We start from the raw sequence: 25,585 nt of genomic DNA on the forward strand, positions 1-25,585 counted from the left end.
TAGGGAGGGGTGTAGGGGTTGGAGGAGGTTACAGAGATAGGGAGGGTTGTAGGGGCTGGAGGAGGTTACAGAGATAGGGAGGGGTGTAGGGGTTGGAGGAGGTTACAGAGATAGGGAGGGTTGTAGGGGCTGGAGGAGGTTACAGAGATAGGGAGGGTTGTAGGGGCTGGAGGAGGTTACAGAGATAGGGAGGGTTGTAGGGGCTGGAGGAGGTTACAGAGATAGGGAGGGTTGTAGGGGCTGGAGGAGGTTACAGAGATAGGGAGGGTTGTAGGGGCTGGAGGAGGTTACAGAGATCGGGAGGGTTGTAGGGGCTGGAGGAGGTTACAGAGATAGGGAGGGTTGTAGGGGCTGGAGGAGGTTACAGAGATAGGGAGGGTTGTAGGGGCTGGAGGAGGTTACAGAGATAGGGAGGGTTGTAGGAGCTGGAGGAGGTTACAGAGATAGGGAGGGTTGTAGGGGCTGGAGGAGGTTACAGAGATAGGGAGGGCTGTAGGGGCTGGAGGAGGTTACAGAGATAGGGAGGGTGTAGGGGCTGGAGGAGGTTACAGAGATAGGGAGGGGTGTAGGGGTTGGAGGAGGTTACAGAGATAGGGAGGGTTGTAGGGGCTGGAGGAGGTTACAGAGATAGGGAGGGGTGTAGGGGTTGGAGGAGGTTACAGAGATAGGGAGGGTTGTAGGGGCTGGAGGAGGTTACAGAGATAGGGAGGGTTGTAGTGGCTGGAGGAGGTTACAGAGATAGGGAGGGGTGTAGGGGTTGAGGAGGTTACAGAGATAGGGAGGGTTGTAGGGGTTGGAGGAGGTTACAGAGATAGGGAGGGGTGTAGGGGTTGGAGGAGGTTACAGAGATAGGGAGGGGTGTAGGGGTTGGAGGAGGTTACAGAGATAGGGAGGGTTGTAGGGTCTGGAGGAGGTTACAGAGATAGGGAGGGTTGTAGGGGCTGGAGGAGGTTACAGAGATAGGGAGGGTTGTAGAGGCTGGAGGAGGTTACAGAGATAGGGAGGGTTGTAGGGGCTGGAGGAGGTACAGAGATAGGGAGGGGTGTAGGGACTGGAGGAGGTTACAGAGATAGGGAGGGTTGTAGGGGCTGGAGGAGGTTACAGAGATAGGGAGGGTTGTAGAGGCTGGAGGAGGTTACAGAGATAGGGAGGGATGTAGGGGTTGGGGGGCGGAAGGGGAAGGTGCAGGCGGTGGGTGTTCCCCGTGGAGTCTGCTGCCCTCGTCCTTCCGTGGCCTAGAGGTGGTGGTGGGTTTGGGTGCCGCTGTTGATGAATTTTAGGGTGGGAGAGGAGGGACTAAGAAGGCCTTAGAGGAATTTGAGAACAAGCAAATCAGGATCTGAATTTTCACTATGGTCTGTATTGGGAGGGGTGTGCTGGGCCAGGAGACAGACTGGGTCATAGAACATACAGTGCAGAAGGAGGCCATTCGGCCCATCGAATGCACCGACCCACTTAAGCCCTCACTTCCACCTTATCCCCGTAACCAAATAACCCCTCCTAACCTTTTTGGACACTAAGGGTAATTTAGCATGGCCAGTCCACCTAACCTGCACGTCTTTGGACTGTGGGAGGAAACCGGAGCACCCGGAGGAAACCCACGCAGACACGGGGAGGATGTGCAGACTCCGCGCAGACAGTGACCCAGCGGGGAATCGAACCTGGGACTCTGGCGCTGTGAAGGCACAGTGCTAGACACTTGCGCTGCCGTGCTGTGTTTGATGGGGACAGTGCGGAGTTGAGCGGGCAGGTGCAGGGGGGGGGGTGAACTGGACTGGCTGAGAATTCGGAGGCGGGCTCACCATTAATTCTGGATGAGGTGAAGTTTAGACACTGAGCGTTCTTCGACCGAAACCTTTAAAAGTGTGCAGGACACCCTTGCTTCGGGAGGAGACACCGTGTTCGATTCCTGACTGGGGTGGGAATGGGTTCCTGGGTCACAATCTGGGAAATGGGTCCCTGTGTGGAATTGTACTACCGAGCTCCCCCATATCTTTGGGCAAAGACGAAATTCGAAGTGGGGACGATTTTGCGTGGGTTAGCCGATTTTTAAAATTCTGCCTTTCTTTCCCCCCCCCCCCCCCCCCCCCTACCTCTCAGCCAACCAAATACAACCTCCGTCAGCGCAAATCCTTGGAGAGTGGACCAGCAACTTGAAAATAATATATAAACGAGATTAGAAATAGTGCCTTTTTATTCTGTTTTCGAAAACCTCTCTGCGTCGTCGCAACTTTGTTCCGCGTTTGAGGGGTCGGCCTCAATCGATCGAGATGTACCATGGGTCCCTCTATGCAGGCCGCTCTCTGACACTGCTCGCCGACGAACCTGGCCCCTGATTTCCCCCAGGGACCTCCCAAGATCGAACCTGGCCCCTGATTTCCCCCAGGGACCTCCCAAGATCGAACCTGGCCCCTGATTTCCCCCAGGGACCTCCCAAGATCGAACCTGGCCCCTGATTTCCCCAGGGACCTCCCAAGATCGAACCGGGAGCCTGATTTCCCCAGGGACCTCCCAAGATTGAACCTGGCCCCTGATTTCCCCCAGGGACCTCCCCAAGATCGAACCTGGCCCCTGATTTCCCCCAGGGACCTCCCAAGATCGAACCTGGCCCCTGATTTCCCCCAGGGACCTCCCAAGATCGAACCTGGCCCCTGATTTCCCCCAGGGACCTCCCAAGATCGAACCTGGCCCCTGATTTCCCCCAGGGACCTCCCAAGATCGAACCTGGCCCCTGATTTCCCCAGGGACCTCCCAAGATCGAACCTGGCCCCTGATTTCCCCCAGGGACCTCCCAAGATCGAACCTGGCCCCTGATTTCCCCAGGGACCTCCCAAGATCGAACCGGGAGCCTGTATCCCCCAGGGACCTCCCAAGATCGAACCTGGCCCCTGATTTCCCCCAGGGACCTCCCAAGATCGCCGGAGTGTTTGGAAGCTCCAGCCTCGAGTGCGCCTCAGGGGTCCCACTCCGGCCTAGAAATATGGCTCCGTCTCCCGGGTGACTGCGCGAGGCCCAGGTCTGCAAATCTCTGAATATTTCGAGTGCGGTGCGTCGGCTGTGATTTTACATCATTTTTTAAAAATCATGAACTTTATGTCTATTAAGCTATTTGCAATGGTCAATAAACTGATTATACTGGTTTTATTTTTTGTGTGAAGGCCTCATTTCATCCTTGGGTACCGGTTGCCCGGCGGGCTTTCCGGGGGCGGGGGCGTAAGGGGAGGGGGAAGAGTGTCATGTGAGAGTACCTTTAAGAAATGGGTGTTTATAAATGGGTGTGTATATAAATATCTGTAGTGAGAGCACCTTTAAGAAATGGGTGTTTATTACTGCAGTGATGTCAGAGAGTGGGTGGAGCTGGGCTGTCTGTCAGCTTTTTACTTTCGTTTTTGAGCAGGCTGCAGGGTGTGTTTTAGTTTCGTTTTCAGTGTTGGAGCTGAAGCCAGACAGAGCAGGTGCACCGCTGTTCTCTCTGCCAACAAAAGACTATCTCTTGATCATTTGGTGAATTCAGAATTATAAATGTTCTCAGTAGTGAACGTAAACATAATGTGCTTCTGTTGAAAGGTGTTTTAAGTCGTATGGATGTTAAAAGGAAAGCTTACGGATTACTTAGTGTTGTATTCTTTGGGGGTTGTATTTGAATTAATGGTTGCTACGATGTTCACCGAATGTTTTAAAAAGGTTAACTTGAGCTCATAGAATAAACATTGTTTTGCTTTAAAAAATACTTTTCCATTTCTGCTGTACCACACCTGTAGAGTGGGCCGTGTGCTCCCCATACCACAATCTATTAAAAGTTGTGGGTCAGGTGAACTCCATGATACACTTTGGGGTTCTCCAAACCCTGGCCCATAACAAGAGATGAGTGATGTAGGAACAAGGAAGGTCAGGGTTAGGGAGGTTAGGCCATTCTGCCCATCCGTCACTGATCTGTCCCTCACAGACTGGCTGAGCCAATGTTGAGGTCTGGCCAGGAACTGTAATATTAACACAGTGCGAAATATAGAAGTTTAACAATTACACTCAGCAGGTGCCAAAAATAATTAATAAAATGGAGGATTTCTGTCAAACGGTTAAAGGTCAATGCATGATGGGAGGTAGAATCCTGTTTCTACACCCTCCCACACTCTCTCTAAATTATCAGACACTTCGCCCAGTTGCTCTTTATTTGTGAGGCAAAAATAAACATTGGACCACTGGAAAATGTGGCTGGTGAAGTAATAATAGGAAACAAGGACATGGCAGAGGAACTGAATAATTACTTTGCATCAATCTTCACGGTGGAAGACAGCAGTGAGATGCCAGAGCTCCAGGAGAACCAGGGGGCAGAGGTGAGTGCAGTGACCATCACAAAGGAGAAGGTTCTTGGGGAAACTGAAAGGTCTGAAGGTGGATAAGTCACCTGGACCGGATGGACTGCACCCCAGGGTCTTAAAAGAGATAGCTGAGGAAATTGAGGTGGCATTAGTGATGATCTTTCAGGAATCACTGGAGACAGGAATGGTCCCAGAGGACTGGAAGGTGGCTAATGTAACACCGCTGTTGAAGGGAGGGAGGGAGGCAGGAGACGGGAAATTATAGGCCAGTTAGCCTGACTTCGGTCATTGGTAAGATTTTAGAGCCTGTTATTAAAGATGAGATCGCAAAGTATTTGGAAGTGCATGGTAAAATAGGACTGAGTCAGCACGGCTTTGTCAAGGGGAAGTCATTCTGACAAATCTGTTAGAGTTCTTTTGAGGAGGCAACAAGGAAGTTAGACAAAGGAGAACCAGTGGACGTGATTTACTTAGATTTCCAGAAAGCCTTTGACAAAGTGCCGCAAAGGAGACTGTTAAATAAGTTAAAAGCCCATGGTGTTCAGGGTAAGATCCTGGCATGGATAGAGGATTGGCTGACTGGCACAAGGCAGAGAGTGGGGTAAAGGGGTCTTTTTCAGGATGGCAGCCGGTGACTAGTGGTGCGACTCAGGGATCGGTGCTGGGACCACAACTTTTCACAATATACATTAATGATCTGGAAGAAGGTGCTGAAGACACTGTTGCTAAGTTTGCAGATGATACAAAGATCTGTCGAGGGACAGGTAGTATTGAGGAAGCAAGGGGGCTGCAGAAGGACTTGGACAAGCTAGGAGAGTGGGCAATGAAGTGGTAAGATGGAATACAATGTGGAAAAGTGTGAGGTTAAGCACTTTGGAAGGAAGATTTTAGGCATAGACTATTTTCTAAATGGGGAAATGCTTCAGGAAATCAGAAGCACAAAGGGACTTGGGAGTCCTTGTTCATGATTCTCTTAAGGTTAACGTGCAGGTTCAGCCGGCAGTTAGGAAGGCAAATACAATGTTAGCATTCATGTCAAGAGGGCTAGAATATAAGACCAGGGATGTACTTCTGAGGCTGTATAAGGCTCTGGTCAGACCCCATTTGGAGTGTTGTGAGCAGTTTTGGGCCCTGTATCTAAGGAAGGATGTGCTGGCCTTAGAAAGGGTCCAGAGGAGATTCACAAGAATGATCCCTGGAATGAAGAACATTTTCGTATGAGGAACGTTTGAGCACTCTGGACCTGTACTCGTTGGAGTTAAGGAGGATGAGAGGGGATCTTATTGAAACTTACAAGATACTGCGAGACCCGGATAGTGGACGTGGAGAGGATGTTTCCACTTGTAGGAAAATCTAGAATCGGAGGACACCATCTCAGACTAAAGGGACAATCCTTTAAAATAGAGATGAGAAGGGCAGCACGGTGGCCTAGTGGTTAGCACAACCGCCTCACGGCGCTGAAGTCCCAGGTTCGATCCCGGCTCTGGGTCACTGTCTGTGTGGAGTTTGCACATTCTCCCCGTGTCTGCGTGGCTTTTGCCCCCACAACCCAAAAATGTGCAGAGTAGGTGGATTGGCCACGCTAAATTGCCCCTTAATTTGAAAAAATAATTGGGTAATCTAAATTTATAAAAAAAATAGAGATGAGAAGGAATTTATTCAGCCAGAGGGTGGTGAATCTGTGGAACACTTTGCCGCAGAAGGCTGTGGAGGCCAAATCATTGAGTGTCTTTAAGACGAAGTTTGATAGGTTCATGATTAATAAGGGGATCAGGGATTATGGGGAGAAAGCAGGAGAATGGGGATGAGAAAATATCAGCCATGATTGAATGGCGGAGCAGACTCGATGGGCCGAGTGGCCTAATTCTGCTCCTATGTCTTATGAACAAAGGACAGACACGGGTTCATGATTCAACACCTTTATTCACAAACGCAATGAAAGTTATTCTCCCCAAATATAATACAGCAAAGATTCTACTACCTATGCCGATGAACTGGATCCAACCGCGGGTCCAATCTCTGAACCTGTCTCGGGTCGGGACTCTCGTCTGCGAAGGTGGGTCTCGCACGCCGCCTCGTGTCCACCGCCGGCACTTCTCCGCTGCCTGTGTGTGGAGTCTTCGCCAGGGTCTCTTCTCTTCGCATCGTCCCGGAGGTGTCTCTGGTCCTCAGTCGATGAGGTCACTGGGCAGGGATCTCAACACCCAATGGAGTTGCCGATTGCAACTCTGCAGGACCCCAGGAACACCCCCCCCCCCCCCCCCCCCCCCAGGAGGGGGTCTCCTTACCCCCTGCCCCATCCCCATCTGCAAGCAATCTTATCCCTGACACGGTAATGGCGGGAAATCAGTTGCCATACTCCATCTGGGCAGTCGATCCATTTGAATAGGCCCGACATCCTGGTTACAGGACAGGCTCTGTCTCTGTCCAGTGTGTTTGGCTGTTTGACCCCCCCCTCGGGCCTGTCCACGGTTCTGACTAAGTGTCCAATTCTGCATCGGGCCTAAGATTTAGGCCATTGATCGCTTTAGCCCCTCCGTAGCTCTTTCAAGCAGTTTCCCCCCCCCCCAGTTCTTTCTCAAGTTTCCCCAGTTGTAAATATTGTACCTGCGATCAAGCTTCTAGAAAACTGCTCCCTTCCCGGTTTGGCGGCAATGCTGGCCGGAATCCTCCGGCCGTTAGGATTTCCCAGTGAGGCGCACCCCCGCCTGGCTGGCAGCCCATCTCTCTGCCCTCGTTCTGTTGCACCGTTGTCGTGGATACCGACGCAAGGCGCAGGAACGGCGCCTCATCTTCCAACTTGGGCTCAAAACACCGAGTTCCAAAACTTCAGGTCGTGAACTTTGTCCTCCATTTTGAATGACCTTCTGCCCCCCAATGCCCCCTTACCTGCGTCAACGGTGTCAGCCTGGATTCTTCTTCATGCACCCTGCTATTCTCCTTTCACACAGCTCTGACCTTTATTCTGCTATTAACACCGACTCTGGATTATTGTTTCTTTCAGATTATCACTGCCATTGTCTTTGTCTCTTGTTCCATGTCACCTTTGTCATTTTAACTCTCGGTCCTGTGCTAGACCGTCACATTGTTCCTCGCCCCCTCTTCTCCTTACCCCCTGCCCCATCCCCATCTCAAATCAACGGCAAAACACCCATCACATTTCAACGTCCCTTCAGTGCTAAACAGACCCCACTGGACTTGACACAAGAACTCTGGGAAAGGGGCAATAGAGATAATTGCTCGGGGAGAGATGAGGGGAATGAGGTAGAGGTGCTAAATGCAGGCATTTGTATTGAGGTAATGGTAATGTGCAATTGTATGTAAACAAGTATGAGTGACCTTCTGACAGTGCGGCGCTCCCTCAGCACTGACCCTCTGACAGTGCGGCGCTCCCTGGGCACTGACCCTCCGACAGCGCTCCCTCGGCACTGACCCTCCGACAGCGCTCCCTCGACACTGACCCTCCGACAGCGCTCCCTGGGCACTGACTCTCCGACAGCGCAGCGCCCCCTCAGCACTGACCCTCCCACAGTGCAGTGCTCCCTCAGCGCTGACCCTCCGATTGCGCGGCGCTCCCTCAGCACCGACCCTCCAACAGCGCGGCGCTCCCTCAGCGCTGACCCTCCCGACAGCGCGGCGCTCCCTCAGCACTGACCCTCCCTCAGCGCTGACCCTCCGACAGCACGGCGCTCCCTCAGCGCTGACCCTCCGACAGCACGGCGCTCCCTCAGCACTGACCCTCCGACAGCGAGGCGCTCCCTCAGCACTGACCCTCCGACAGCGCGGCGGTCCCTCAGCACTGACCCTCCGACAGTGCGACGCTCCCTCAGCACTGACCCTCCGACAGTGCGGCGCTCCCTCAGCACTGACGCTCTGACAGTGCGGCACTCCCTCAGCACTGACCCTCCGACAGTGCGACGCTCCCTCAGCACTGACCCTCCGACAGTGCGACGCTCCCTCAGCACTGACCCTCTGACAGTGCGGTGCTCCCTCAGCACTGACCCTCCCACAGTGCGGCATTCCCTCAGCACTGACCCTCCCACAGTGTGGCACTCCCTCAGCACTGACCCTCCGACAGTGCGGCGCTCCTTCAGCACTGACCCTCTCACAGTGCGGCGCTCCCTCAGCACTAACCCTCCCACAGTGCGGCGCTCCCTCAGCACTGACCCTCTGACAGTGCGGTGCTCCCTCAGCACTGACCCTCCGACAGTGCGGCACTCCCTCAGCACTGACCCTCCCACAGTGTGGCACTCCCTCAGCACTGACCCTCCCACAGTGTGGCACTCCCTCAGCACTGACCCTCCGACAGTGCGGCGCTCCCTCAGCACTGACCCTCTGACAGTGTGGCACTCCATCAGCGCTGACCCCTCGACAGTGCGACATATTGTTGGCGGTACATGGGGTCCATGTTATGGGCGAGGCTTGGGGGAGAGAGTGAGAGTCAACAAGGAAACCAGTCCCCATTAAAAATAATCACAGGTCTACACAAAGCACAGGCGAGATACAGATGGCGGCTTTCTGAAGTGTTGGGCAACATAAATTATATTTATTGCAACGGTTATAATTTAATCATGAAAAACAGTCCCTGGGAGCTGCACTCCCTGACCAGGTTCAGAGGTCGATCGGAGTTGCGGCTGAACCCTTGCATCCCGGGGACTGGTAATTCCAGTCTTCACGCTCTCCTCCCCAGCCTCACGGGATGTGGCTGAGAGTTGTCGGTACCTGGGGCATAGATCGCGGAATGTTCTGGGCACCTTCCCGCGTCGATGCTAACGTGAAGCTCGGAATGAGGCCGCGGACAGGAAGCAAGGCTCCATCGCACGCCTCCTGGGTCGAGCGCGGTTTCAGTTGAGGGAGAGGTCCATGGCAGCAGTGAGCGTGTCGGAGAGCTTTGTGGCGAGTTTGTCTGAAAGACAAGGACCAAACCAGTATTAACAAACGTTTGTCCCAGAAAGCAAGGCAGGCAGAAGCGAGTGTGCGCACGCGCAGAGAGGCGGCGTGGGCACGCGCAGAGAGGCGGCGTGGGCACGCGCAGAGAGGCGGCGTGGGCACGCGCAGAGAGGCGGCGTGGGCACGCGCAGAGAGGCGGCGTGGGCACGCGCAGAGAGGCGGCGTGCGCACGCGCAGAGAGGCGGTGTGCGCACGCGCAGAGAGGCGGTGTGCGCACGCGCAGAGAGGCGGTGTGCGCACGCGCAGAGAGGCGGTGTGCGCACGCGCAGAGAGGCGGTGTGCGCACGCGCAGAGAGGCGGTGTGCGCACGCGCAGAGAGGCGGTGTGCGCACGCGCAGAGAGGCGGTGTGCGCACGCGCAGAGAGGCGGTGTGCGCACGCGCAGAGAGGCGGTGTGCGCACGCGCAGAGAGGCGGCGTGCGCACGCGCAGAGAGGCGGCGTGCGCACGCACAGACAAAGGTACACACAAGCAGGAGCACGTACAGGTCTGGGCATGCACAGACTGGGGCACACGTGCAGATAGAGAGGCGTGCATTCAAAGAAGCTTGCACACAGATAGAGGCACGGGCTCAGAAAGGGTTACCAACGCACAGACCCCCACATATATAGAATCTGATGACCCACCTGCCCTCTTCTGTAGCCGCCTTTTCCTCTTACTGGCTGCCCGTAGAGCCTGCCCCTGGCACAAGGGATCGATATCCCTGATCACCTGCAGGTCAGGGAGCAGCGATCGGGTCTCGGATTTCCCCCCTGCCGGCTTCGGCTTGTCCTTCTCGCCCCCGAATGTCACCGTCATCCTCTCCATCTGTTGAGAGACAGGAACAGTCCATTCGGCTCCTCTACTCTGTGCTGGTGCTCCTACCCCACACCACCCTCCCCCATCTCCTATTCAGCTTCCCCACCCCCCCTCAAACAAATCAGCACGATTCACATCAACCACTCCCCGTGGGAGCGAGTCCCACATTCTCCCCCACTCCCCATGGGAGCGAGTCCCACATTCCCCCCCACTCCCTGTGGGAGCGAGTCCCACATTCTCCCCAATCCCCATTGGAGTGAGTCCCACATTCTCCCCACTCCCCGTGGGAGCGAGTCCCACATTCTCCCCACTCCCCGTGGGAGCGAGTCCCACATTCTCCCCACTCCCCGTGGGAGCGAGTCCCACATTCTCCCCACTCCCCGTGGGAGCGGGTCCCACATTCTCCCCACTCCCCGTGGGAGCGGGTCCCACATTCTCCCCACTCCCCGTGGGAGCGGGTCCCACATTCTCCCCACTCCCCGTGGGAACGAGTCCCACATTCCCCCCACTCCCTGTGGGAGTGAGTCCCACATTCTCCCCACTCCCCGTGGGAGCGAGCCCCACATTCTCCCCACTCCCCGTGGGAGCGGGTCCCACATTCTCCCCACTCCCCGTGGGAGCGAGTCCCACATTCTCCCCACTCCCCGTGGGAGCGGGTCCCACATTCTCCCCACTCCCCGTGGGAGCGGTCCCACATTCTCCCCACTCCCCGTGGGAGCGAGTCCCACATTCTCCCCACTCCCCATGGGAGCGAGTCCCACATTCTCCCCAGACAGGTGGAAACAGCTTCGGGGTGATTGAAACACCCGGCACCATTTGGCAGATCTCGACCGCGTCCCCCTTTGGTCGATCGGTCCCGGCTGACGTGTGAATGGTGTTTACCTGCGAGTCTTGGGTAGTGTCTCTGTTCGTGTCCATTCCCTCGCTCTCCATTCCACAGGCAGGGGGCAGTTTGTTCTCTGCGCTGGTCAGCCCTGACATCTCAATGCAGGTTCCGCCCTCTTCCGCTGAAGACTCGACCTCTGCCACAGATGTACGGAGTTGTTAACGGAGAATAATCCCACAACTAATCCTTTTCCCTTCCCTGCAATGTTCTCCTCCACAGCCCACTGGGAATAACGTCAACACAGCGCTTCAGGTCACATGGTCGAGGCTTTCAGGCTCCAATCAAGGGACTCGAACCACATCCCTTTGGCTGCCCTGTGGGGGGCCCAACACTGTGGGAGGGTCAGTGCTGAGGGAGTGCCGCACTGTCAGGAGGGTCAGTGCTGAGGGAGTGCCGCACTGTCAGAGGGTCAGTGCTGAGGGAGCGCCGCACTGTCGGAGGGTCAGTGCTGAGGGAGCACCGCACTGTCAGGAGGGTCAGTGCTGAGGGAGCGCCGCACTGTCAGAGGGTCAGTGCTGAGGGAGCGCCGCACTGTCAGAGGGTCAGTGCTGAGGGAGTGCCGCACTGTCAGAGGGTCAGTGCTGAGGGAGCGCCGCACTGTCGGAGGGTCAGTGCTGAGGGAGCGCCGCACTGTCAGAGGGTCAGTGCTGAGGGAGTGCCGCACTGTCAGAGGGTCAGTGCTGAGGGAGCGCCGCACTGTCAGAGGGTCAGTGCTGAGGGAGCGGCGCACTGTGGGAGGGTCAGTGCTGAGGGAGCGCCGCACTGTCGGAGGGTCAGTGCTGAGGGAGTGCCGCACTGTCAGAGGGTCAGTGCTGAGGAAGTGCCGCACTGTCGGAGGGTCAGTACTGAGGGAGTGCTGCACTGTCAGAGGGTCAGTACTGAGGGAGAGCTGCACTGTCGGAGGATCAGTGCTGAGGGAGCGCCGCACTGTGGGAGGGTCAGTGCTGAGGGAGCGCCGCACTGTCGCAGGGTCAGTGCTGAGGGAGCGCCGCACTGTCGCAGGGTCAGTGCTGAGGGAGCGCCGCACTGTCGGAGGGTCAGTGCTGAGGGAGCGCCGCACTGTCAGAGGGTCAGTGCTGAGGGAGCGCCGCACTGTCGGAGGGTCAGTGCTGAGGGAGCGCCGCACTCTCGGAGGGTCAGTGCTGAGGGAGCGCCGCACTGTCGGAGGGTCAGTCCTGAGGGTGGTTCGCGGGTGGAGGAGAGGTGGTTTGGACAGTCAGGATGAAAGAGTAAGCTCTCCTTGTTGTCCTCGGTAAATTTTTATCCCACAACCAACAGACGAGTAAAATAAGTTGCTCGGGGTGATTTATCTCATTGGCTGCCTGCTCTGCACAAAACCGCTGTGACATTTCCTACATTCGATCAGCGGCTGCACTTTGAATATAAACCTCTTGGTTTGGCTCTGCGGACCTTTGGGATTTGCCGAGGGGGTGAAAGGTGCTGCAGGAATGTTTACTCACTGCTCAGGGACTCCTGGTTTCCCCTCTCCAACTCATCGATGTCGAACACCTTGCCCAGTTCCGCCACGATCTCGGCGCTGATGTGCGTGGGGAGGGTGTGAGCCTCAGGCGGGTGCGTGAAGTAACAGATCTTCCCGCTGAGGAGAGAGATGGGATGATTCGGCAAAGGGTCTCACAGACAGGCTCAGCGCAGACTCGCTTGGAGGGTCAGTGCTGAGGAAGTGCCGCACTGTCGGAGGGTCAGTGCTGAGGGAGCGCCGCACTGTCAGAGGGTCAGTGCTGAGGGGGCCCCGCACTGTCAGAGGGTCAGTACTGAGGGAGTGCCGCACTGTCAGAGGGTCAGTGCTGAGGGAGTGCCGCACTGTCAGAGGGCCAGTGCTGAAGGAGTGCCGCACTGTCAGAGGGTCAGTGCTGAGGGAGCGCCGCACTGTCGGAGGGTCAGTGCTGAGGGAGTGCCGCACTGTGGGAGGGTCAGTGCTGAGGGAGCGCCGCACAGTCGGAGGGTCAGTGCTGAGGGAGTGCTGCTCTGTCGGAGGGTCAGTGCTGAGGGAGCGCCGCACTGTCGGAGGGTCAGTGCTGAGGGAGCGCCGCACTGTCAGAGGGTCAGTACTGAGGGAGTGCCGCACTGTCAGAGGGTCAGTGCTGAGGGAGTGCCGCACTGTCAGAGGGCCAGTGCTGAGGGAGTGCCGCACTGTCAGAGGGTCAGTGCTGAGGGAGCGCCGCACTGTCGGAGGGTCAGTGCTGAGGGAGTGCCGCACTGTGGGAGGGTCAGTGCTGAGGGAGCGCCGCACTGTCGGAGGGTCAGTGCTGAGGGAGTGCTGCTCTGTCGGAGGGTCAGTGCTGAGGGAGCGCCGCACTGTCGCAGGGTCAGTGCTGAGGGAGCGCCACACTGTCGGAGTGTCAGTGCTGAGGGAGCGCCGCACTGTCGGAGGGTCAGTGCTGAGGTGGCGCCGCACTGTCGGAGGGTCAGTGCTGAGGTGGCGCCGCACTGTGGGAGGGTCAGTGCTGAGGGAGCGCCACACTGTCGGAGTGTCAGTGCTGAGGGAGCGCCGCACTGTCGGAGGGTCAGTGCTGAGGGAGCGCCGCACTGTCGGAGGGTCAGTGCTGAGGGAGCACCGCACTGTCAGAGGGTCAGTGCTGAGGGAGGGCCGCACTGTTGGAGGGTCAGTGCTGAGAGAGTGCCGCACTGTCGGAGGGTCAGTGCTGAGGGAGCGCCGCACTGTCGGAGGATTCGTGCTGAGGGAGCGCCGGACTGTCGGAGGGTCACTGCTGAGGGAGCGCCGCACTGTCAGAGGGTCAGTGCTGAGGGAACGCCGCACTGTCGGAGGGTCAGTGCTGAGGGAGCGCCGCACTGTCAGAGGGTCAGTGCTGAGGGAGCGCTGCACTGTCGGAGGGTCAGTGCTGTGGGAGCAACGCACTGTCAAGAGGTATGAATCAAGGGATGGCGTTACCTGGTCCAGTCAGAGAGGACGGTCCTGGCTGCTTTCTCGTGATCCGGAAGCCCTCCCTTTCTCAACTTACCCAGCCTGCGAGCCAGCAGTGCCAGGAATTCCATGGTGTCCCGGAACTCGGGAATGTTATAATGTTGCATGACCTGGGAAAGAGAAAAGGCAGATACAGAAGCTAAATCATGAGCTAACAAGAGTAGGACGCTCCCTCAGTACTGACCCTCTGACAGTGCGGCGCTCCCTCAGCACTGACCCTCCGACAGTGCGGTGCTCCCTCAGTACTGACCCTCCGACAGTGCGGCGCTCCCTCAGTACTGACCCTCCGACAGTGCGACGCTCCCTCAGCACTGACCCTCCATCAGTGTGGCTCTCCCTCAGCACTGACCCTCCGACAGTGCGGTGCTCCATCAGCACTGACCCTCCCACAGTGCGGCACTCCCTCAGCACTGACCCTCCGACAGTGCGGCGCTCCCTCAGCACTGACCCTCCGACAGTGCGGTGCTCCCTCAGCACTGACCCTCCGACAGTGCGGCGCTCCCTCAGCACTGACCCTCCCACAGTGCTGCGCTCCCTCAGCACTGACCCTCCCACAGTGCGGCGGTCCCTCAGCACTGACCCTCCGACAGTGCGGCGCTCCCTCAGCACTGACCCTCCGACAGTGCGGCGCTCCCTCAGCACTGACCCTCCGACAGTGCGGTACTCCCTCAGTACTGACCCTCTGATAGTGCGGCGCTCCCTCAGCATTGACCCTCCGACAGAGCGGGGCTCCCTCAGCACTGATCCTCCAACAGTGCGGGGCTCCCTCAGCACTGACCCTCCAACAGTGCGGGGCTCCCTCAGCACTGACCCTCCGACAGTGTAGCGCTCCCTCAGCACTGACCCTCTGACAGTGCGGCGCTCCCTCAGCACTGACCCTCCGACAGTGTAGCGCTCCCTCAGCACTGACCCTCCGACAGTGCGGCGCTCACTCAGCACTGACCCTCCGACTGTGTGGCGCTCCCTCAGTACTGGGAGTTAGAACTACTAGGTTGAGTGAGACTGGAGGTTGTGGTGATTAAATTCTGTCAGATTCAGTCACGCTGTCACTCACATGTTGCTTATTGCACCGCTTCAAGATGGCCGCCACCGGTTCCACGGGATCCACCAGCTGCTCGATCTTCACACAATTCCGCAGAATCACAGCAGCGTCCGATGTGGAGGTTGCCATGACAATGCCAGGACAGTCCAGCAGTTTAACATGCTTGTCAAGGTGAATCTCCTGCAGGCACCTGCATGGGGTTAGATACAGAGTAAAGCTCCCTCTGCACTGTCCCCATCAAACACTCCCAGGACAGGTACAGCACGGGGTTAGATACAGAGTAAAGCTCCCTCTACACTGTCCCCATCAAACACTCCCAGGACAGGTACAGCACGGGGTTAGATACAGAGTAAAGCTCCTTTTACACTGTCCCCATCAAACACTCCCAGGACAGGTACAGTACGGGGTTAGATACAGAGTAAAGCTCCCTCTACACTGTCCCCATCAAACACTCCCAGGACAGGTACAGAATGGGGTTAGATACAGAGTAAAGCTCCCTCTACACTGTCCCCATCAAACACTCCCAGGACAGGTACAGCACGGGGTTAGATACAGAGTAAAGCTCCCTCTACACTGTCCCCATCAAACACTCCTAGGACAGGTACAGCACGGAGTTAGATACAGAGTAAAGCTCCTTCTACACTGTCCCCATCAAACACTCCCAGGACAGGTACAGTACGGGGTTAGATACAGAGTAATGCTCCCTCTACACTGTCCCCATCAAACACTCCCAGGACAGGTACAGAATGGGGTTAGATACAGAGTAAAACTCCCTCTACACTGTCCCCATCAAACACTCCTAGGACAGGTACAGCACGGAGTTAGATACAGAGTAAAGCTCCCTCTACACTGTCCCCATCAAACACTCCCAGGACAGGTACAGAATGGGGTTAGATACAGAGTAAAGCTCCCTCTACACTGTCCCCATCAAACACTCCCAGGACAGGTACAGCACGGAGTTAGATACAGAGTAAAGCTCCCTCTACACTGTCCCCATCAAACACTCCCAGAACAGGTACAGCACAGGGTTAGATACAGAGTAAAGCTCCCTCTACACTGTCCCCATCAAACACTCCCAGGACAGGTACAGCACGGAGTTAGATACAGAGTAAAGCTCCCTCTATACTGTCCCCATCAAACACTCCCAGGACAGGTACAGCACGGGGTTAGATACAGAGTAAAGCTCCCTCTACACTGTCCCCATCAAACACTCCCAGGACAGGTGCAGCACGGGGTTAGATACAGAGTAAAGCTCCCTCTACACTGTCCTCATCAAACACTCCCAGGGCAGGTACAGCACGGGGTTAGTTACAGAGTAAAGCTCCTTCTACACTGTCCCCATCAACCACTCCCAGGACTGGTACAGCACGGGGTTAGATACAGAGTAAAGCTCCCTCTACACTGTCCCCATCAAACACTCCCAGGACAGGTACAGCACGGGGTTAGATACAGAGTAAAGCTCCCTCTACACTGTCCCCATCAAACACTCCCAGGACAGGTACAGCACAGGGTGGTACTTGCCGAAGGGGCTTTGGTGAGTGGCTGCAGCCCCCCTTGGAGCCAACCCACACAGCCGGCGCTGTGACTCAGTGGTGCGGGGAATGTTTTAGGTGGTGGATGGGAGCCTGTCTGTGAGTACCTGTCAAGATATGAAAAGGCCGGTGGAGGAAGCGAGGGGGGGGGGGGGGGGGGGGACTGCACGTAACCTTCCCTGTGGAATACAAAACAAAAAAGAACAAAGAACAGTACAGCACAGGAACAGGCCCTTCGGCCCTCCAAGCCCGTGTTGACCATGCTGCCCGTCTAAACTAAAATCTACCACACTTCCGGGGTCCGTATCCCTCTATTCCCATCCTATTCATGTATTTGTCAAGATGCCCCTTAAACGTCACTATCGTCCCTGCTTCCACCACCTCCTCCAGCAGCGAGTTCCAGGCACCCACTACCCTCTGTGTAAAAAACTTACCTCGTACATCTCCTCTAAACCTTGCCCCTCGCACCTTAAACCTATGCCCCTGAGTAATTGACCCCTCTACCCTGGGGAAAAGCCTCTGACTATCCACTCTGTCTATGCCCCTAATAATTTTGTAGACCTCTATCAGGTCGCCCCTCAACCTCCGTCGTTCCAGTGAGAACAAACCGAGTTTATTCAACCGCTCCTCATAGCTAATGCCCTCCATACCAGGCAACATCCTGGTAAATCTCTTCTGCACCCTCTCTAAAGCCTCCACATCCTCCTGGTAGTGTGGCGACCAGAATTGAACACTATACTCCAAGTGTGGCCTAACTAAGGTTCTATACAGCTGCAACATGACTTGCCAATTCTTATACTCAATGTCCCGGCCACTGAAGGCAAGTATGCCGTCGGCCTTCTTGACTACCTTCTCCACCTGTGTTGCCCCTTTCAGTGACCTGTGGACCTGTACACCTAGATCTCTGTGACTTTCAATACTCTTGAGGGTTCTACCATTCACTGTATATTCCCTACCTGCATTAGACCTTCCAAAATGCATTACCTCACATTTTTCTGGATTAAACTCCATCTGCCATCTCTCCGCCCAAGTCTCCAAACGATCTAAATCCTGCTGTATCCTCTGACAGTCCTCATCGCTATCCGCAATTCCACCAACCTTTGTGTCGTCCCCAAACTTACTAATCAGACCAGTTACATTTTCCTCCAAATTATTTACATATCCTACGAACAGCAAAGGTCCCAGCACTGATCCCTGCAGAACACCACTAGTCACAGCCCTCCAATCAGAAAAGCACCCTTCCATTGCTGCTACTCTGCCTTCTATGACCTAGCCAGTTCTGTATCCATCTTGCCAGCTCACCCCTGATCCCGTGTGACTTCACATTTTGTACCAGTCTACCATGAGGGACCTTGTCAAAGGCCTTACTGAAGTCCAGAGAGACAACATCCACTGCCCTACCTGCATCAATCATCTTTGTGACCTCCTCGAAAAACTCTATCAAGTTAGTGAGACACAATCTCCCCTTCACAAAACCATGCTGCCTCTCACTAATAAGTCCACTTGCTTCCAAATGGGAGTAGATCCTGTCTCGAAGAATTCTCTCCAGTAATTTCCCTACCACTGACGTAAGGCTCACCGGCCTGTAGTTCCCTGGATTATCCTTGCTACCCTTCTTAAACAAAGGAACAACATCGGCTATTCTCCAGTCCTCTGGGACATCACCTGAAGACAGTGAGGATCCAAAGATTTCTGTCAAGGCCTCAGCAATTTCCTCTCTAGCCTCCTTCAGTATTCTGGGGTAGATCCCATCAGGCCCTGGGGACTTATCTACCTTAATATTTTTCAAGATGCCCGACACCTCGTCTTTTTGGATCTCAATGTGACCCAGGCTATCTACACACCCTTCTCCAGACTCAACATCCACCAATTCCTTCTCTTTGGTGAATACTTTGGTGAAGGGTTGACCCACTGATGCAAAGTATTCATTTAGTACCTCGCCCATTTCCTCTGGCTCCACACATAGATTCCCTTGCCGATCCTTCAGTGGGCCAACCCTTCCCCTGGCTACCCTCTTGCTTTTTATGTACGTGTAAAAAGCCTTGGGATTTTCCTTAACCCTATTTGCCAATTACTTTTCGTGACCCCTTCTAGCCCTCCTGACTCCTTGCTTAAGTTCCTTCCTACTTTCCTTATATTCCACACAGGCTCCGTCTGTTCCCAGCCTTCTAGCCCTGACAAATGCCTCCTTTTTCTTTTTGATGAGGCCGACAATATCTCTCGTTATCCAAGGTTCTCGAAATTTGCCGTATTTATCCTTCTTCCTCACAGGAACATGCCGGTCCTGAATTCCTTTCAACTGACATTTGAAAGCCTCCCACATGTCAGATGTTGATTTACCCTCAAACATCCGCCCCCCAATCTATGTTCTTCAGTTCCCGCCTAATATTGTTATAATTAGCCTTCCCCAAAGAACATAGAACATACAGTGCATTCAGGAGGCCATTCAGCCCATCGAGCCTGCACCGACCCACTTAAGCTCTCACTTCCACCCTATCCTCATCACCCAATAACCCCTCCTAACCTTTTTGGTCACTAAGGGCAATTTATCATGGCTAATCCACCTAACCTGCATGTCTTTTGGACTGTGGGAAGAAACTGGAGCACCCGGAGGAAACCCACGCAGACACGGGGAGAACGTGCAGACTCCGCACAGACAGTGACCCTGCGGGGAATCGAACCTGGGACCCTGGTGCTGTGAAGCCACAGAGCTATCCACTTGTGCTACTGTGCTGCCCAATTTAGCACATTCACCCTAGGACCACTCTTATCCTTGTCCACCAGCACTTTAAAACTTACTGAATTGTGGTCACTGTTCCTAAAATGCTCCCCTACTGAAACTTCTACCACTTGGCCAGACTCATTCCCCAATACCAGGTCCAGTACAGCCCCTTCCCTGGTTGGATTGTCTACATATTGTTTCAAGAAGCCCTCCTGGATGCTCCTTGCAAACTCTGCCCCGTCCAGGCCCCTAGCAGTAAGTGAGTCCCAGTCAATATTGGGGAAGTTAAAGTCTCCCATCGCAACAACTCTGTTGCTTTTACTCCTTTCTAAAATCTGTCTACCTATCTGCTCCTCTATCTCCCGCTGGCTGTTGGGAGGCTTGTAGTAAACTCCCAACATTGTGACTGCACCCTTCTTATTCCTGATCTCTACCCATATAGCCTCGCTGCCCTCTGAGGTGTCCTCCCACGGTACAGCTGTGATATTCTCCCTAACCAGTAGCGCAACTCCTCCACCCCTTATACGTCCCCCTCTATCTCGCCTGAAACATCTAAATCCTGGAACATTTAGCTGCCAATCCTGTCCTTCCCTCAACCAGGCCTGTGTAATGGCAACAGCATCATAGTTCCAAGTACTAATCCAAGCTCTAAGTTCATCTGCCTTACCTGTTATACTTCTTGCATTAAAACAAATGCACTTCAGGCCACCAGACCCGCTGTGTTCAGCAACATCTCCCTGTCTGCTCTTCCTCAGAACCATACTGGCCCTATTCCCTAGTTCTCTCTCAATGCTTTCACCTTCTGACCTATTGCTCCGGTACCCACCCCCCTGCCATATTAGTTTAAACCCTCCCGTGTGACACTAGCAAACCTCGCGGCCAGGATATTTATGCCTCTCCAGTTTAGATGCAACCCGTCCTTCTTATACAGGTCACACCTGCCCCGGAAGAGGTCCCAGTGGTCCAGATAACGGAAACCCTCCCTCCTACACCAGCTGTTTAGCCACTTGTTCAGCTGCTCTGTCTTCCTATTTCTAGCCTCACTGGCACAGGGAGTAATCCCGAGATTACAACCCTAGAGGTCCTGTCTTTTAAATTTCTGCCTAGCTCCCTGAACTCCTGCTGCAGGACCTCATGCCCCTTCCTGCCTATGTCGTTAGTACCAATATGTACAACGACCTCTGCCTGTTTGCCCTCCCCCTTCAGGATGCCCGCTACCCGTTCGGAGACATCCTGGACCCTGGCACCAGGGAGGCAACATACCATCCTGGAGTCTCTTTCACAGAAGCGCCTATCTGTGCCCCTGGCTATAGAGTCCCCTATGACTATTACTCTTCTGCGCTTTGACCCCCCCCCCCCCCTCCCCCCGCTGAACATCAGAGCCAGCCGTGGTGCCACTGCTCTGGCTGCTGCTGTTTTCCCCTGATCCTCCCCTCCCCCGACAGTATCCAAAGGGGTATACCTGTTCGAGAGGGGGACAACCACAGGGGATTCCTGCAGTGACTGCCTGCCCCTTCTGGTGGTCACCCATCTCTCTGCCCGCACCTTGGGTGTGACCACATTTATATAACTGCTATCTATGACGCTTTCCGCCACCTGCGTGCTCCTAAGTGCATCTAACTGCTGCTCCGACCGAACCATGTGGTCTGTGGGGAGCCCCAGTTGGGTGCACTTTCTGCAGATGAAGCGATCTGGGACGCTAGAAGCCTCCCGGACCTGCCACATCTCAGAGTCAGAGCACTGCACCCCTCTAACGTCAGAGATACTGGGACACGTTCCATTATCCTGGGGTCGGGGGTTGGTGAATTGAAGATTACCGGATGTTTGTGCATGCACTTCATCGGGGCAGGAGCAAGGGGAGAATAGGGGTCTGACTCCCACTTACTTGGTGACTCCTGGAGTCGCGCCGACATTGCAGGCTCGCGTTCTTTTCAGGCTGTTGATCAAGCTGCTCTTCCCGACATTTGGAAATCCTGGGAATATTAAGACACAGATGAGTCAGGTGCGCACCCACGCACGGCAGACGGGTATTCCCGTTACAGGATGCTAAGTTTAACGGTCCAGGCGCCCGAACAGGCCGCAGGTGCCGTGCACGAAGACATCGGCGGGTCTGTGCCGCCCCACGTGGACGAATAGCTCAGCCGGATAATCAACCGATATTGGGGGCAGTAGTGCAGCAGGCGAAGCGTACACCCCCCCCCCCCCCTTTACCGGTGAAGGCACCCCCGCACCTCCAAAGTCCGAGGTAAAGTTGACTATTCGACTACAGGCGGTATCGCAGCCCGAGACTTGCCTCCTTCCCGGGCGGCAGATGGGTGCAGGGCAATTACCCAGGTGCAACATAGGACAAAAGGACCATCACACACTCAGGTTGAAAAGCAGGGGTTAACCCCAGCGTGACTCGGCAGAACCACGGGGCGTTGTGCGTGTGCACTGGAGCCGCATCCCGCCAGGGTGGGGGCTGAGGGTGTGTCAACCTGGGCCCACGAAACAGTCACCCCAGGGCTGGCCACCCCCCCCCCCCCCCCCCAGCCTCGCAGCCGGGGGAAGACGCATCCCCAACACTCACCCTTGAACCTCACCACTGTCTGAGCCTGGGGGAGGAGGGTCAAAGGTTGGAGGTCAACTCAAAATGTTCACGAGACACATGACTGCTGCCCCCACCCGCCACAGTTAAAACACTCTGCTCCCATCAGTAATCATCCATCTCTTGCAGCTGCCCCCCCCCCCCCCGCCTCAATAGCCCCCACCCGCTCTCCAGCCGCCATTTTGGTTTTCTCAGCCATTGGCGGCGGATGGAGTGGACGGATGTGAGGCAGTGAGCGTCGCTGGAGGCCGCGGACGAGGTCTTTCTAGCCAATTCCTGCGTTACCGTGCGAAACCCGCCCTCCACCATTCCTCACCCCGCCACCGACTCACCGGAGCAGATCTTCTCGGGGCCTCAGCCCATCCAAAACCACGCCGCCATTTTGTTTGTTCTTCAACTCCACTTGAGGGGGGGGGGGGGGGGGGGCTGGAGGGGCTACGTGGACGGCCGCCGTAACCGAGAGGGGGGGTGGGGGGGGGGGGGGGAAGGAACTGCCCTCAGACAGAACGTCTGTCCATCTTCTCCGAATGTTCGATCCAGGCTCTTGTTGATTCACCCACCTTGGACCGGTCCGCCATTTTGATTTTGGGAGCATTTGGGGATGGGGAGGGTCCAAAATGGAGGACAGGGGGTGGGGGTTGACAGGGGTGGATGGCGAGAGGATGTGTCCCCCCTTGTGGGTGGGATATCTAGAACGGAGGGCGGGGGTTTCAGTTTGAGAATGAGGGGGTCCCCCATTGAAGACAAGAGATGAGGAGGAAATTCTGCACTCATTGGTGGGGGTGGGGGGGGGGGGGGAGGGGGCCACTGTGGAATTCACCACCCCCCCTCCACTATACAGCAGCGGGGGTCAGCGCAGTGACCAACCCCATCCTGATGCACCCCCCCCCCCCCCCCCCCACCCTCTCCCCCACCACACCCGACCTTCGGCCATCTTCCCAGTTACTCACCGACCACGCCCACCGTGATGGCCGTCTTGAGGTCGCGACTCCGACAGTAGCTTCCCAGCAGCCTCATCAGGTTGTCCGCCCCCACGCACGCGCTGCTCTGCAGCAGATCGGCGCCCGCCCGCTCCACAGACACTTTGCTGCGATGCTGTCGGGGGGTGGGAGAGGGGAGATCAGGTTAGTATGGAGCGCCCGAGGACGGCACGTGGCGCAGGGGTTAGCACTGGGACTGCAGCGCCGAGGTCCTAGGTTCGAATCCCGGCTCTGAGTCACTGTCCGTGTGGAGTTTGCACATTCTCCCCGTGTCTGCGCGGGTTTCGCCCCCACAACCCAAAGATGTGCAGGGTAGGTGGATTGGCCGCGCTAAATTGCCCCTTAATTGGAAAAAAGAATTGGGTACTCTAAATTTTATAAAATAAAAAGAATAGAGCTCCCCGAGCTTCATAAATACAGGCTGACAGTACATTAAACAGTGAGGCTAAATCCACGGAAAAGACTGGAATGGAATATAGAACACACAGTGCAGAAGGAGGCCATTCGGCCCATCGAGTTTGCACCGACCCACTTAAGCCCTCACCTCCACCCTATCCCCATAACCCAATATCCCCTCCTAACCTTTTTGATCACCGAGGGCAATTTAGCATGGCCAATCCACCGAACCTGCACGTCTTTGGACTGTGGGAGGAAACCGGAGCACCCGGAGGAAACCCACGTACACACGGGGAGAACGTGAAGACTCCGCACAGACAGTGACCCAGCCGGGAATCGAACCTGGGACCCTGGCGCTGAGAAGCCACAGTGCTACCCTACTATAATCCTTGTGAGACAGACAGCGCGATAGAGAGAGAAGGGAGACAGAGAGAAGGGAGACAGAGAGAAGGGAGACAGAGAGAAGGGAGACAGAGAGAAGGGAGACAGAGAGAAGGGAGACAGAGAGAAGGGAGACAGAGAGAAGGGAGACAGAGAGAAGGGAGACAGAGAGAAGGGAGACAGAGAGAAGGGAGACAGAGAGAAGGGAGACAGAGAGAAGGGAGACAGAGAGAAGGGAGACAGAGAGAAGGGAGACAGAGAGAAGGGAGACAGAGAGAAGGGAGACAGAGAGAAGGGAGACAGAGAGAAGGGAGACAGAGAGAAGGGAGACAGAGAGAAGGGAGACAGAGAGAAGGGAGACAGAGAGAAGGGAGACAGAGAGAAGGGAGACAGAGAGAAGGGAGACAGAGAGAAGGGAGACAGAGAGAGGGAGACAGAGAGAGAGGGACAGAGAGAGACAGGGAGAGACAGAGAGACTGGGATTATTCTCCTCGGATCAGAGGAGGTTAAGGAGAAGATTTGGTTGAAGCTTCACAACCGCAAGGCAGGGAGGGGGTTTCGATCAAATAGATGAAGACGGAGTGTTTCCCAGTCAGCAGCAGTTTCAGTAAACGGAGGACTGTAAACTGACCCTCCGACAATGCGGCGCTCCCTCAGTACTGACCCTCCGACAGTGCGGCGCTCCCTCAGCACTGACCCTCCGACAGTGCGGCGCTCCCTCAGCACTGACCCTCCGACAGTGCGGCGCTCCCTCAGCACTGACCCTCCGACAGTGCGCCGCTCCCTCAGTACTGACCCTCCGACAGTGCGGCGCTCCTCAGCACTGACCCTCCGACAGTGCGGCGCTCCCTCAGCACTGACCCTCCGACAGTGCGGCGCTCCCTCAGCACTGACCCTCCGACAGTGCGCCGCTCCCTCAGCACTGACCCTCTGACAGTGCGGCACTCCCTCAGCACTGACCCTCTGACAGTGCGGCGCTCCCTCAGCACTGACCATTCGACATTGCGGCGCTCCCTCAGCACTGACCCTCTGACAGTGCGGCACTCCCTCAGCACTGACCCTCTGACAGTGCGGCGCTCCCTCAGCACTGACCATTCGACATTGCGGCGCTCCCTCAGCACTGACCCTCCCAAAGTGCGGAGCTCCCTCAGTACTGACCCTCCCACAGTGCCGTGCTCCCTCAGCACTGACCCTCCCAAAGTGCGGAGCTCCCTCAGTACTGACCCTCCCAGTGCCGTGCTCCCTCAGCACTGACCCACCGACAGTGCGGCGCTCCATCAGCACTGACCCTCCGACAGTGCGGCGCTCCCTCAGCACTGACCCTCCAACAGGGTGACGCTCCCTCAGCACTGACCCTCTGACAGTGCGGCGCTCCCTCAGCACTGACCCTCCGACAGTGCGGTGCTCCCTCAGCACTGACCCTCCGACAGTGCGGCACTCCCTCAGTACTGACCCTCCGACAGTGCGGCGCTCCCTCAGCACTGACCCTCCGACAGTGCAGCACTCCCTCAGCACTGGCCCTCCGACAGTGCAGCACTCCCTCAGTACTGACCCTCCGACAGTGCGGCGCTCCCTCAGCACTGACCCTCCGACAGTGCGGCGCTCCCTCAGCACTGGCCCTCCGACAGTGCAGCACTCCCTCAGCACTGACCCTCCGACAGTGCTGCGCTCCCTCAGCACTGACCCTCCGACAGTGCGGCGCTCCCTCAGCACTGGCCCTCCGACAGTGCAGCGCTCCCTCAGCACTGACCCTCCGACAGTGCGGCGCTCCCTCAGCACTGACCCTCCGGGTCGCCTGTTGTTCTGAGAGGAACATCGTGAATGTTGATGGCTAGGATTGTGTCACGTCCAGATCGGGTGAAGGGCCATGAGGAGCCACGGGTCCCTCCCGCCCACTCTCGCTAGCAAGAGGAAACGGAGGGTGTGGTATGGAGTGTGGACAGCGGGCACTGGTCACCGTGGTCGCAGCACGTGGCACTCACCAGGTTTCTGTTCTGCAGCTGGGTGCAGGCTTTGAACGCCACGGTGGGCATTTCGTTCCGCAGGTACT

At 56.1% G+C, this 25,585-nt stretch overlaps 2 protein-coding genes across 2 annotated transcripts in view; both read right to left on the minus strand.

Moving 5' to 3' along the window:
- The window catches only part of itih6 (inter-alpha-trypsin inhibitor heavy chain family member 6), a 57,196-nt gene extending 55,205 nt beyond the window's left edge, over nucleotides 1–1,991 (minus strand). Inside the window, exon 1 of the mRNA XM_038782555.1 lies at nucleotides 1,979–1,991. Within this exon, the coding sequence (XP_038638483.1) occupies nucleotides 1,979–1,991 (13 nt within the window). The remainder of the gene's footprint in view (nucleotides 1–1,978) is intronic.
- Nucleotides 1,992–8,843: 6,852 nt separating this feature from the next.
- On the minus strand, nucleotides 8,844–25,579 carry gnl3l (guanine nucleotide binding protein-like 3 (nucleolar)-like). Its single transcript, XM_038782374.1, has 9 exons — nucleotides 25,518–25,579; nucleotides 22,729–22,873; nucleotides 21,077–21,164; nucleotides 14,950–15,127; nucleotides 13,863–14,005; nucleotides 12,412–12,548; nucleotides 10,948–11,087; nucleotides 9,894–10,074; nucleotides 8,844–9,225 (listed from the first exon to the last, which is right to left on the minus strand). The coding sequence occupies exons 1-9, from the start codon at nucleotides 25,566–25,568 to the stop codon at nucleotides 9,164–9,166; spliced, it is 1,125 nt and encodes a 374-aa protein (XP_038638302.1). The 5' UTR covers nucleotides 25,569–25,579; the 3' UTR covers nucleotides 8,844–9,163.
- Between the last annotated feature and the right edge of the window lie 6 nt (nucleotides 25,580–25,585).

This window comes from Scyliorhinus canicula, chromosome 21 (assembly GCF_902713615.1).
Source record: "Scyliorhinus canicula chromosome 21, sScyCan1.1, whole genome shotgun sequence".
In the NCBI taxonomy this organism is placed as follows: domain Eukaryota; kingdom Metazoa; phylum Chordata; class Chondrichthyes; order Carcharhiniformes; family Scyliorhinidae; genus Scyliorhinus; species Scyliorhinus canicula.

Coding starts and splice junctions, on each gene's coding strand:
- gnl3l (XM_038782374.1), bottom strand. CDS start 25,568: ATGCCCACCGTGGCGTTCAAAGCCTGCACCCAGCTGCAGAACAGAAAC. Junction 14,006..14,949: donor AGCGGTGCAATAAGCAACAT/GTGAGTGACAGC, acceptor TCTCTTTCCCAG/GTCATGCAACATTATAACAT. Junction 10,075..10,947: donor ACACTACCCAAGACTCGCAG/GTAAACACCATT, acceptor GTCTCTCAACAG/ATGGAGAGGATGACGGTGAC.